Source organism: Saccostrea cucullata, unplaced genomic scaffold (assembly GCF_032062105.1).
Source record: "Saccostrea cucullata isolate Sc308-1 unplaced genomic scaffold, CSIRO_AGI_Scuc_v1 ctg1115, whole genome shotgun sequence".
Classification (NCBI taxonomy): domain Eukaryota; kingdom Metazoa; phylum Mollusca; class Bivalvia; order Ostreida; family Ostreidae; genus Saccostrea; species Saccostrea cuccullata.
In genome coordinates this window covers 1-13665 of record NW_026938166.1, presented here as the reverse complement: position 1 = coordinate 13665, position 13665 = coordinate 1, and the positions used below count along the sequence as shown (strand labels likewise).

General features: G+C 37.0%; 1 protein-coding gene across 1 annotated transcript in view; it reads left to right on the top strand.

Annotated features, from left to right (window-relative positions):
• The window catches only part of LOC134249540 (dynein heavy chain domain-containing protein 1-like), a gene marked incomplete at its 3' end in the record, with an annotated part of 83798 nt that extends 70137 nt beyond the window's left edge, over positions 1-13661 (top strand). The window contains exons 83-94 of the mRNA XM_062731877.1: positions 1831-2774; positions 2978-3171; positions 4622-4807; positions 5083-5267; positions 6818-7130; positions 7321-7565; positions 8807-9007; positions 9288-9456; positions 10594-10808; positions 12758-12941; positions 13155-13279; positions 13389-13661. Of these exons, the coding sequence (XP_062587861.1) occupies positions 1831-2774; positions 2978-3171; positions 4622-4807; positions 5083-5267; positions 6818-7130; positions 7321-7565; positions 8807-9007; positions 9288-9456; positions 10594-10808; positions 12758-12941; positions 13155-13279; positions 13389-13661 (3234 nt within the window). The remainder of the gene's footprint in view (positions 1-1830; positions 2775-2977; positions 3172-4621; positions 4808-5082; positions 5268-6817; positions 7131-7320; positions 7566-8806; positions 9008-9287; positions 9457-10593; positions 10809-12757; positions 12942-13154; positions 13280-13388) is intronic.
• Between the last annotated feature and the right edge of the window lie 4 nt (positions 13662-13665).

The window sequence follows — 13665 nt, the reverse complement described above, 5'->3', positions numbered from 1 at the left end:
ACTTCTGTGTCCTATACTGATTAGATATGCATGGAAGATGGTTCTAGTGTGTTTCATTGTACCAGTCAAAGTTTCAGATGCTGCAATTTCAGCAAAGGAATTACCAGGTTAATATTTTTGGAGCAGGTTAACATTTTTGGTGCAGTTTTTGGTGTGGGTTTCATTTCCAAGTAACTATAAGCCCTATGTTGACCAAACTTGCATGGATGATACATCTAAGGATGCATACTACTGGGCTTGCTTCGGATGCTGAATCTGACCTACATTTTCCGGTTGAGTGAACAGGTTAAAGTTTTTGGTGTAGGTTTCATTTCCAAGTAACTATAAGCCCTATGTTGACCAAACTTGCATGGATGATACATCTAAGGATGCATACTACCGGGCTTGCTTCGGATGCTGAATCTGACCTACATTTTCCGGTTGAGTGAACAGGTTAAAGTTTTTGGTGCAGGTTTCATTTCCAAGTAACTATAAGCCCTATGTTGACCAAACTTGCATGGATGATACATCTAAGGATGCATACTACCGGGCTTGCTTCGGATGCTGAATCTGACCTACATTTTCCGGTTGAGCAAACAGGTTAATGTTTTTGGTGCAGGTTTCATTTGCAAGTAACTTTAAGCCCTATGTTGACCAAACTTGCATGGATGATACATCTAAGGATGCATACTACCGGGCTTGCTTCGGATGCTGAATTTGACCTACATTTTCCGGTTGAGTGAACAGATTAAAGTTTTTGGTGCAGGTTTCATTTCCAAGTAACTATGAGCCCTATATTGACCAAACTTGCATGGATGATACATCTAAGGATGCATACTACCGGGCTTGCTTCGGATGCTGAATCTGACCTACATTTTCCAGTTGAGTGAACAGGTTAATGTTTTTGGTGCAGGTTTCATTTCCAAGTAACTATAAGCCCTATGTTGACCAAACTTGCATGGATGATACATCTAAGGATGCATACAACCGGGCTTGCTTCGGATGCTGAATCTGACCTACATTTTCCAGTTGAGTGAACAGGTTAATGTTTTTGGTGCAGGTTTCATTTGCAAGTAACTTTAAGCCCTATGTTGACCAAACTTGCATGGATGATACATCTAAGGATGCACACTACCAGGCTTGCTTCGGATGCTGAATCTGACCTACATTTTCCGGTTGAGTGAATAGTTAAAAGTTTTTGGTGCAGGTTTCATTTCCAAGGAACTATGAGTTCTTTAATGACCAATCTTGCATAGATGATACATCTAAGGATGCATACTTCCAGGCTTGCTTCGGATGCTGAATCTGACCTACTTTTTGTGGATGAGTGAAAATGTTAGTTTTGATGCATGTTTCATTTCCAATGAACATTTCCAATAAACTATGAGCCCTATAATGAGCAAACTTGCATGGATGATACATCTAAGGATGCACACTAATGGACTTGCTTCGGATGCTGAATTGGACATACATTTTTCAGATAATAGACAAGGTAAAAGTTATGGTTGCAGGTCTATTACCAAAAACTATAAGGCTTATATAACATTGTATAAACCAAACTTGCACAAATGCTGCATCAAGAGATGAAAACTCTCAAATTTGCTTCAGATGCTGGATTTTCATTACATTTTCATGAAGAAGAAGTAGTTTAAATTTTTTATGTAGGTCTATTTCAAAGTATCAGATCAAAATTGCTTTTAAAAATATTTTCATTTTTGGAATGTATACTTTTTGTTGGTTAATTGTGTGACTTTGCCTTACTTGAAGACAACATTCGTTGAGGTGAGCTCTGTAATCTCTGATTACCTATGTTTTAAATTTCAATGCCTTTCAATGATGATATTTTGACAGGGTATTGAGAAGAAGATTGCTCGCTCAGTGAATTTGATGGAACACATGTCTATGCAGCATTATCTGTGGAAGTCAGAGCTCCGTAAGGCTAAACACAATGTTCTGACCGCCCCCGGGGACGCCCTGATCACTGCTGCCTGTGTCCTGTATCACGGACCCCTGTCTGACAGAAACAGGTCAGACCTTCAAAATGATTGGTTAGACAGATGTCGCCAAGGAAACTTCAATTACACTCCGCAAACAGGGCCCAATGTTAATCCTCACAGTACAAACTTAGGTGGACTTTATGAAGGGTTAAAAGAGAAGGAATCCAGTGCAGCGTCTAGTGTAAGATCCTCTGAGAGTGCTATATCGGGGGTTCCCAGCATGCCAGAGATAAGAACATTCACGTATCTCCCCAGTATTTATGACACCAGTAAGTATTACAAGTCGGAGCTGAAGAAGCAGGGCAGCATGGAGTATGAGACGATCCCCGAGGCGGATGATTCTGATGACGAAGACGAGGCCAGTCCACTGATCACACGTAATGGCTACCTGCTTCAGGAGATACTCAGCGACTTTGATGAATTATCTGGATGGCGTCTGCACAATCTCCCTACAGACCTTCACTCTGTACAGAATGCACTACTGATGAGAGTCAGTTGTCATAATCGTAAACACTGCTGTCCTCTCCTAATAGACCCTGATAACCAAGCGGAAATCTGGGTCACGGCCCTACAGAGCAGTAGGAATATCTTCTCAGAACGTGATGTCCGAGATCATGTCCCAGAGTTTGAGGACATGCCGCTGGATGTGTGTCAGTCCAAGGACACCGCCACCGAGCCCCCACCCAGCCGAGGCACCGCCCTGACCTACTCCTCAGAGTTTACACTGAATGATGATTACAGGACGGACACCTCAGGAGTCCAAACAGCCACCTCTATCTACACTGCAGCCACCAAAAGGTAAGTCACACAATGTAAACGGTGTACACTTGATTTGTGGTGTCTTCTAACATTTATTACTTATCAGCTTTAGTTAGTGGTGTCATTGACTCTTTTATCAATTCCATTTCATTTTTTTGGATAAAACGAACAATGAAAGGAATAAAAACACAAGACAACTATCTATAAGAATATATCAGTAAAACTAATTTTCTTTTTTTCAGTGTCACTGGTCGACATTCACATAACACCTTCAATAGTGAGGAACTTCGACCTTTAACCTCTGTGACTGCGAGCTGGGAAACTCTCAGTCATCTCAATGTACAACAGACCATAGAACATCCAGAAAACAACCTCTGGATCATTGAGGCGGATGATCCAGATCTGGATAGCCGGATTATTACTGCTGTGGTGCATGGTATGTGTAAATTACAATAGAAAAATACATAAATTAATTTAGAATAAATAAGATCTACTGATATTTCTGGTAAATTAATCTACAGAATAGACCTAAATGTACATGGAATCTGTAGTGGTAAGTTAGAAGCTGAAGGAACCTCGCATGTAATGTACATTAGACAGGTGTATATCTCATATAATATATACTGAAAGGAAAAAGAAACGCAGGGTAAATTTTTAAATGAATTAAATTTATTTTTCTTTCGATTTTTTTCAGTATTCCTATCTAACTTTTACAATTATCTTTCAAAAAGATATATCCAAAATATCATTTGATTTTGTCTAATAATTTTTGACTTATTGAAGCTCATATGCCGGTACCCACCAAAAGTGAAAATCGAAAACTCTCATTATCTTCAATGTCTCTCCTGCACATCTGTCATGAGCGTTATTTCTCCTTTGCATGGAATTCATCAGAGTGAGTATCTTTCAAACCCTGGCAATATTGGGCATGGGTAACCACGCCAAAAAATTAGTCATGCGAAGCGCTCATGCGCGAGTGACAGGAACACAACACTTAGTTGACATGATCAAATAAACAAATTGCAGAATTGTTTTCTTTCATTTTTTGTGTGAATGTAATGATTATAATAGTCTACTGTATAAAAGGCGGTTTTTGTGGTATTAGGACTGCGATTTAAGAGGTGGCAGGACGAATAACCCACTCAAAACATGACTCTGTTTCGCGTTAACGTCATCGTCACGTTTGATTGAAAACCATTCTAGGCCCTCTCTGACAACGGGTAACAAGTTTTATGGGGGAAAATTTACAAGAAACTGCTAAGTTAGTCGTTGTTGCCTCTTTCATTAATTAGACAGTTCGGAAATCAGACCCCATTGAACTTCCATAAACTGTACAAAGATTGCAAGAAATTCGTATCGTCTCTAAATATTGAAAAACAATGTGTGTACCTCAGGTGCATCAAATGGTGCAACAAAATTTGTTGACAAACTCGTCGTCATCAAATTGCACGTGTTTTGGGATTTTTAGCGTTTTCTCTACATGACGTCATACATTTTACGGTTGAGTAATTCTGAACACTGATTTTGGTGCAAAGTAACTTAATTTCTCATCTGACCAATTTTCGTAATTTTCGGTCATGCGGTCAAAAAGTTTTCGTATATCATGCTACCCTGCGTTTCTTTTTCCTTTCAGTATATTATAAAAGGATTGAAAGTTAGTCATTTCCCATAGATATGTTGAAGGGGTTTAGAAGGCTTTTAAAAGTGCTTATTCCATATGTTTTTCAATTTCAATATTCTGAACGGAAGGATATTTTAAAATTTGTTTTTTTTTCTCTTGGTCCCATGGATGTACATAATTTGAACTACTTGAATCTTTGACAGTTGATGGCTAATGTTTCCCTGTGTTTCTCAGTATTCTATATCATGTGACATGATGTTTACAGGTGTGACCGTGCTGGTGACACACTTGGAGAGGAAAGCTTTAGACCCAGTGTACAGAGGTCTACTGCTGAAACAGTTCTACGTGGATAAAGATGGACAGAAGGTGGTCAAACTCGGCCACCGGGAGTTCCGATATCACCAGGACTTTGCTTTGTATCTCAGTACATCTGTACCACTGTTTCTAAAAGGTAAGAAAAATCAAGTAGCCAGAATTAAGGAAACCCTTTTCTCTGTTTTAAGTCCTTGATCATGTTCACATATGAGAGAGGCTTTTATTAAAATTTGCACTTGTATAGTAAATGGTACATCGATATCTTTTACACTGTCATAATTAAACTGACAGTGAGGTCAGAACAGTTTTTGTTCAAATGTTAAATTTGCTGATTTTTAGGAAGTCTCCTTCTCCCTTCCTCCTTTTTTTTCTTACCCACTTTCTGAGGTAAAATTTATCTTTCCTTTATAGGTGATGGTATCCATGCTGTCCCCCTACACCGGATGTGCATCATCAACATGAGTCTAAGTGATGAATCCATCATCAACCATCTGTTGATAGAGACGATGAAGGTCGAGAGGAAGGAGTTTGAGGGACAGAAACGCTCCAACGAAAATGACATCATCCTCCACAGACAGCGACTGGCCAAGGAACATGTAAGTCAGAGCACAGCAGTCAAAAGGATAAATCATTGTTTAGCATTCAGTTCCAGTAGTACATGTGTCAAATTCCTTTCAATCTGTCGAAAGAGCTACTGGCAGACCCTTAACCAAAGAGCTTTGTTTAAATTGAAAAGATCCTTAAATGTTAATTGAAAAGATCCTTAAATGTTTAACCCTTACATGTCATATACACATTTCTACGCATCTGACTTGAAAAACAAGTATAGTGTGAAGAAACATTCATAATTTCGTTAATACTGCAAATATCATTGGAAAGAGAAAATTCTGATAAAATAATATACAGAAGTTTGTTTTATTGGTTGTACCATTTTTTTGCTAGCTTTAGTTAAACTTTGCGCACTATTTGAGCGATTTTGCAATTATCGAAATCAATGCAGGTGTAATATGTTATATGTAAAAATGCAAAATTCTGGAGATTACCTCCCAACCCCACCCCATATCCTGCAAAATACTTAAAAATGGTTTGTAAAAAAAATGTGCAACATGCTCTTAATTTTAAACACAACATTAAAATAGTTTTTAATATATTTTACTAAGCAAAAAAAAAACTAGAATGAACTCACTCTTGAATAAATGGAAAATCCAGTATGATTATGGTGTATTTTATTGCCATGGCAACTGAAATGATATTTTTATAATCATTTTCAGAAACTACACAATATCTGCTTTCAGAATATATATACATTAGAATATGCAAAAATTACAAGAAATACTAAAAAATAATGCATTGAAATCTTTTAATAGTTTGTCAGAAAATACTTAAAATCTTTTCCATAGAAGGTGTTAAAGAAGAAATTTTCATTTGTTTTAAAGGCAGGATGTTTGTAGTTTTCCATTTTTATTGCAATACCGGTATCCATCATTGTCATGTATTCCTTTCTTTTTCAAATAATCCTTTTTTTAATTTTCGAAAGGGTAAGAATCATACATTTCCCTCAATTAACATGAACAACAGAGTGGCATTTACATATTATAGCCAGCAACTTGTCTTTGCTGTAACTCCTATGACTTTTATTACAGGACATGATTCATGAGAAGACTCTGAATTTGGAGGGTCCCCTGTTGTTCTAACTCCTGTGACTTTTATTACAGGACATAATCCGTGAGAAGACTCTGAATTTAGAGGGTCCCCTGTTGTTCTAACTCCTGTGACTTTTATTACAGGACATGATCCGTGAGAAGACTCTGAATTTAGAGGGTCTCCTGTTGTTCTAACTCCTGTGACTTTTATTAAGGACATGATCCGTGAGAAGACTCTGAATTTAGAGGGTCCCCTGTTGTTCTAACTCCTGTGACTTTTATTACAGGACATGATCCGTGAGAAGACTCTGAATTTAGAGGGTTTCCTGTTGTTCTAATGCCTGTGACTTTTATTACAGGACATGATTCGTGAGAAGACTCTGAATTTAGAGGGTCTCCTGTTGTTCTAACTCCTGTGACTTTTATTACAGGACATGATTCGTGAGAAGACTCTGAATCTGGAGGGTCCCCTGTTGTTCTAACTCCTGTGACTTTTATTACAGGACATGATTCGTGAGAAGACTCTGAATTTGGAGGGTCCTCTGTTAGAGGACCAGACAATGCTGAAGTCCCTCCTGGAGTGTCAGGCTGAGGTGGAGAAGAACCGCCAGATCCTGGAGGAAACTCGATTCATGGGGGACCACCTAGAGGAGAAGTTTGCCAACTACATGCCAATGATCATGCAGTCAGCTGTGTTGTATAACATGATCCGTCGGATGTGCTCTCTCCATCCGTACTACTACCTACCCTTCCACAAGTTTATCCAGATATACACTGGGGTCATCAAAGGCAGAGACAGGGGAAAGGGCAGTAGTGGTAAGATCTATCTACCATACAAGCAGAAACATTCAGTAAGGATTAAATTTTGTTTATTTCAGCAGTAGCCTATAACTTACAAAAATTTTGCCCAAAACTTTGTAAATTCTCAATATATTTTTATGTAATATGTAATAATCATATTATATTAGCCTATGATTGCTATAATAATTGACCAATGTCCCATTAGGTGCCCCCCAGGCCAGGGCCCAGGAATTAATGGACGCCACATCCACTGCCATCTTTAAGTATGTCTCCATGATGATGTTTGAGCAGCACTTCACCCTGCTACAGCTGCTGGTTTCCATGGAGAGGATGAGGATGAATCGTAAAGCCTCCACCAAAGAGCTCAGTCTCTTCATCAACGGCTTCGACAAGCAGGGACTGGACGAGGCAACGGTGCTGGAATCCAAACCTGCTGGAATGTCCAATCAGGTACACCATGTATAGTCAAACACCTCATATAGTAAACACCTCATATAGTAAAACAACTCAAAGTAAAGGCTGGAATCCAAACCTGCTGGGATCTCCAATCAGGTACACCTCTTATAGTCAAACACCTCATACAGTAAACACCTCATATAGTAAACATCTCATATAGTAAAACACACTCAAAGTAAAGGCTGGAATCCAAACCTGCTGGAATGTCCAATCAGGTACACCTCATATAGTCAAACACCTCATATAGTAAACACCTCATATAATCAAACACCTCATATAGTAAACACCTCATATAATCAAACACCTCATATAGTAAACACCTCATATAATCAAACACTTCATACAGTAAACACCTCATATAGTAAACATCTCATGTAGTAAAACACACTCAAAGTAAAGGCTGGAATCCAAACCTGCTGGGATGTCCAATCAGGTACACCGTGTGTAGTCAAACACCTCATATAGTAAACACCTCATATAGTCAAACACCAATAAACATCTAATAATGTAGTCACACTCAAAGTAAAGGCTGGAATCCGAACCTGCTGGGATGTCCAATCAGGTACACCACATATAGTTGAACACCTCATATAGTAAACATCTCATATAGTAAACACCTCATATAGTCAAACACCTCATATAGTCAAACACACTCAAAATACTGGAATCCAAACCTGCTGGGATGTCCAGTCAGGTACACCTCGTATACTTAATCCTAATAGAGTGACTAAGTCAAACACACTCAAAATAAAGGCCAATTAGGTACACTTCATTTAGTCAAACACCATTAAACATCTAATAATGTAGTCACACTCAAAATAAAGGCTGGAATCCAAACCTTCTGGGATGTCCAATCAGGTACACCTCATATAGTCAAACACTGTTACAGCTAACATCGTAATATAATGCAGTGATACTCAAAAGAAAGATATTTTCATTCCCTGTAGTAATTTGAAAAAGGTACTATGTACAGTAGTTATGGATATAACAAATTCTTTTTATCACAAATCAGAATCATATGCCCCCGACACTTTGTCTTTTTAAGTGTTCAGCTGTAATGATGCTATATGATTAAAGATCAAGAGATTATCTTTTTTTAATTGTCTGTTTTTTTAGTGTCCCAAGTTTTAACAGTGCATGGGTAAAAGTTAATAGTTCCTTCTGGTGACAGTCCTTGGCTTCTATCAAAATTAAGCAAACACAGGGTTTTTTGATATGTGCTATATGTGTTGTAGGCCTGGATTGACTGTGTAGTGGTGGAACAGCTCCACCATCCATTTAATGGTTTACGGCGGTCACTCATCCAGAACTGGAGGCAGTGGGAGGAGTACTTCAGTCACCCCATTGTTCTGATGAACCCTGTCCCCGGGAATTACCTCCAGGAACTCTCCATCTTCCAGAAATGTATTCTGTGGAAGATCTGTAGACCTGATAGGGTTTGTATGAGTATTCCGAAAGGGAAACACACTCATGTTGTAGACCTTTCTTTGAGTTGGGGAAGCAGTCTGTCATAATATCCAACACCAAACTAATGAATAAAAAAAATTATATAAATAAAATCTTCATTTTGAATAAAGGATTACAGGATTTTTGGTATATTGTAAATTTTGCCATTTTTATTGATTTTAACCCCCCCCCCCCCCCATCAGTGTCTTCTACTTTGAAAGGAAAATAAACATTTACTGTTTTGTAAGGGTTGACATTTTCTTATTCTAGGTGTATGAGTTAGCCAGCATGATGACATTGTATGAATTAGGGAATGTACGAATGGTGGCCGATCACTATAACATACGAGAAGTCTACAACTTTACAGACAAAACAACACCGGTGGTGTTTATCTCCCCTAACCCTGTAACTGATACAGAGTCCAGTGATGGTACAAATGGTAAGCAAGTAGTATTAAAAATATGATTGAAGACATACCAAATTACACGATAGAATGTTCACATATTTTGTTTATGGTGGAGACAAAGAACTTTATTCGGTAATAACCAATATTTGCCCCCCAAATCAAACTTTTATGGAGATAAATTTAATTAAGTTCTCAAACAGGGGAGTATATGCTGACTTCAAAGCACTGAATACTTTCATAAGTAATGACGCCATATGTACGTGATGACGTCACAAACATGACGTAAATTTAAGTTTTTGATGAATTTTACAGAAAAATGTACATACCGTAAATCTGGAAATTTTTGCTGTAGATAATTTTTTAGCAAATTTGCGAGTTCATTGCATTCGCAAAAATATTTTTCTTAAAAATAAATTACCAATAAGAAAATGTAACAAAGCAATGGTCTATCGCAAAATTTTGAAACGTAAAAATAAATCAACAGCATTTTGACCCGAATTCGCAAAATAAAATCGACGTAAAAATTTCCAGATTTACGGTATTTCGTCGATATTTTGAGTAAAAGTGTGAACGCGCATGTGTGTTCAGGATCAATATTTTGATATAATGTGTAAAATGATAATATCAATGAAATATGTCAATATTGTTCCTGAACAAACTTGCGCTCTATAAATTTTAAAGCTAAAATTGTTGAAATTTTGTCCATTTTGTCCTCTTTCTGAAAAAGGATATAAAATCGGACTAGTTTGTGACGTCATAAAAACAAAAATTGTGAATACACTGCTTTGACACTATAATATTTTCTGTTAATTTATATTTCTCATACAATTTATTGAATTCAGCACATTTCAAGAAGTTTTCAAAATTTAACTTTTGTGGGGGCAAGTATATGCAATATACTGCATATAGTTCTTTGTGTTAATATAGATAAGGTGTGAGAAAGCAAAGTGTTCAAAAAAATTAAAATAGAAAGAAAATAGTAAAATGGGAATAAAGATTAAACTTCACAAACAGACTGCACGGGTGTCAGTTTAAACAGTTTTTAGTGAAATGATTATTTATTAACGGTGTACTTTAGGAATTGATTCAATTTTTGTTTGATGTAGAAATGATTTTACGAGAATTTAGAGGCACTTTCAGTCTATACACTCTTGCCTATCAATTCAATAGGTTACTCCTACATTAGTCCATCTCATGAAGTCAAGAGACTAGCAAAGGAAGTGGGAATGGAAGGAAGGGTAAAAGTCATGAACTTTGGTGTCAAAGGTCAGATAGGAGAGGTCACCCAGGCTATTGAGGACTGTATACAGAATGGCTACTGGCTGCTGCTACAAAACTACCACCTGTCTGAGGAACCCAATCCACAGTTCTATACACTGCTTAAGGTAAATCTAGTATAGATAGAACAGTCCATTCTTAAAAGTACTGTGCTGTATATATATACAGTGTACTACAAACCTCAGAAAAAGAACTGAAAAAGAAAATTGTCCTGTAATGCTTTACAACATTCATAACAATAAACATGACAGTTGAAGAACAAGCCCCATTGAGTAATTTTTTGTATATATTATTCCCAGCATTTGTATTGTGTATACTCTGCAGTCTTAGTCATTTGTTCTCCAAGGATGAGCCAGTGCTGCCTTAATGTATCCCAGATTAACAGACTGTTTGTCATTGAAGGATATTGTGTATAGTAAGTGGATAGGTTAACAGACTGTTTGTCATTGTAGGATATTGTGTATAGTAGTGGACCTTAACAGATATGTTTGTCATTGTAGGATATTGTGTATAGTAAGTGGATAGGTTAACAGATTTTTCATTGTAAGAAATGTTTAAGTGTTATATTGTTTTGTTTAACTGATGATTAGGTTAACAGAGCTGTTTGTAGGATAAATTCACTAGGAACCAAAGTGTCCGGATAAATGAGGCTCCACTGTATTAAGTGGATAGGTTAACAGAGTGTTTGTCATTGAAGGATATTCTGTGTAGTAAATGGATAGGTTAACAGAGTCTTTGTCATTGTAGGATATTCTGTGTAGTAAATGGATAGGTTAACAGAGTCTTTGTCATTGTTGGATATTATGTATAGTAAATGGATAGGTTAACAGAGTGTTTGTCATTGTAAGATATTATGTATAGTAAGTGGATAGGTTAACAGAGTGTTTGTCATTGTAAGATATTATGTATAGTAAGTGGATAGGTTAACAGAGTGTTTGTCATTGTAGGATATTATGTATAGTAAGTGGATAGGTTAACAGAGTGTTTGTCATTGTAGGATATTGTATATAGTAAATGGATAGGTTAACAGAGTGTTTGTCATTGTAGGATATTTTGTATAGTAAATGGATAGGTTAACAGAGCGTTTGTCATTGAAAGATATTCTGTATAGTAAGTGGATAGGTTAACAGAGTGTTTGTCATTGTAGGATATTATGTATAGTAAGTGGATAGGTTAACAGAGTGTTTGTCATTGTAGGATATTATGTATAGTAAGTGGATAGGTTAACAGAGTGTTTGTCATTGTAGGATATTGTGTATAGTAAGTGGATAGGTTAACAGAGTGTTTGTCATTGTAGGATATTGTGTATAGTAAGTGGATAGGTTAACAGAGCGTTATGTGTATAGTAAGTAGGATATTGTGTATAGTGTATAGTAAGTGGATAGGTTAACAGAGTGTTTGTCATTGTAGGATATTGTGTATAGTAAGTGGATAGGTTAACAGAGCGTTTGTCATTGTAGGATATTGTGTATAGTAAGTGGATAGGTTAACAGAGTGTTTGTCATTGTAGGATATTGTGTATAGTAAGTGGATAGGTTAACAGAGTGTTTGTCATTGTAGGATATTGTGTATAGTAAGTGGATAGGTTAACAGAGTGTTTGTCATTGTAGGATATTGTGTATAGTAAGTGGATAGGTTAACAGAGTGTTTGTCATTGTAAGATATTATGTATAGTAAGTGGATAGGTTAACAGAGTGTTTGTCATTGTAAGTTATTATGTATAGTAAGTGAATAGGTTAACAGAGTCTTTGTCATTGTAGGATATTATGTATTGTAAGTGGATAGGTTAACAGAGCATTGTAAGATATTATGTATAGTAAGTGGATAGGATAACAGAGTGTTTGTCATTGTAGGATATTATGTATATAGTAAGTGGATAGGTTAACAGAGTGTTTATCATTGTAGGATATTGTGTATAGTTAAGTGGATAGGTTAACAGAGCGTTTGTCATTGTAGGATATTGTGTATAGTAAGTGGATAGGTTAACAGAGTGTTTGTCATTGTAAGATATTATGTATAGTAAGTGGATAGGTTAACAGAGTGTTTGTCATTGTAGGATATTGTGTATAGTAAGTGGATAGAACATGAGAGACTGAGACAGCACACAGAAATTGCTGATGAAGGAGCCAATCTGGTCACCCATTCCAAGCCTCCAGATGACCCGATGTTAAACCTCCGCATTCACAACACATTCCGACTGTGGATCACAACTCAGGCCGATTCTACAAGACTTATTCCAGGTCAGCTTCTATTGCATTCAATTTATTTCTAAACAGCCACTGTTTATGATAATATGACCAGATCTGCTCATGTTATAGGAGACCTAATAAAAGATTCTGAAATACTAAATCAAATGACAAAACATTTTGATGTCTAAACACTGTTAGAAATTTTAAGGTGACCTTTACTTATTGAATTTTGTCTCTATAATATAATTATGTCTTTTGTGTCAGGGGTGCTTGTCCAACATGGGATCAAAGTAACCTGTGAGAAGACTGGAAACTTTAAGTCTACCTTGCAGAAGTCGTATCGCTCTGTGGCCTTCTTACTGAACAACTGTAAACTTCCCAATGATGAGGTAGTCATACTGAAGATTCTATTTCATATCATACAAAGTATCTTACATGTACCGTAACTGTAATGTTATTTTTTTACCTTTTTATGTACATTTGATTCCTCTTTTTCAGAATGTCAGTAAGGCTTCCCGCATCATGCCTCTGGCCTTGCTCCACTCTCTCCTTCTACAACAGAGCTTTTATGGTAGGAATGCCTTTGTAAATGACAATGACTGGACATTAACTGATTTAGCTCTGGCCGTGGAGGCCTTTAAGAAGGTGATGACCAAGTGTCCGTGTGGTCTAGGTGTGTCCAATCTAGTCTCCCAGATCTACTCCAACCACTGCACAGATTTGACCGATGCTCGAATTGTTGAAGCTCTGGCCAAGCTCTTATCACAGTATGCTG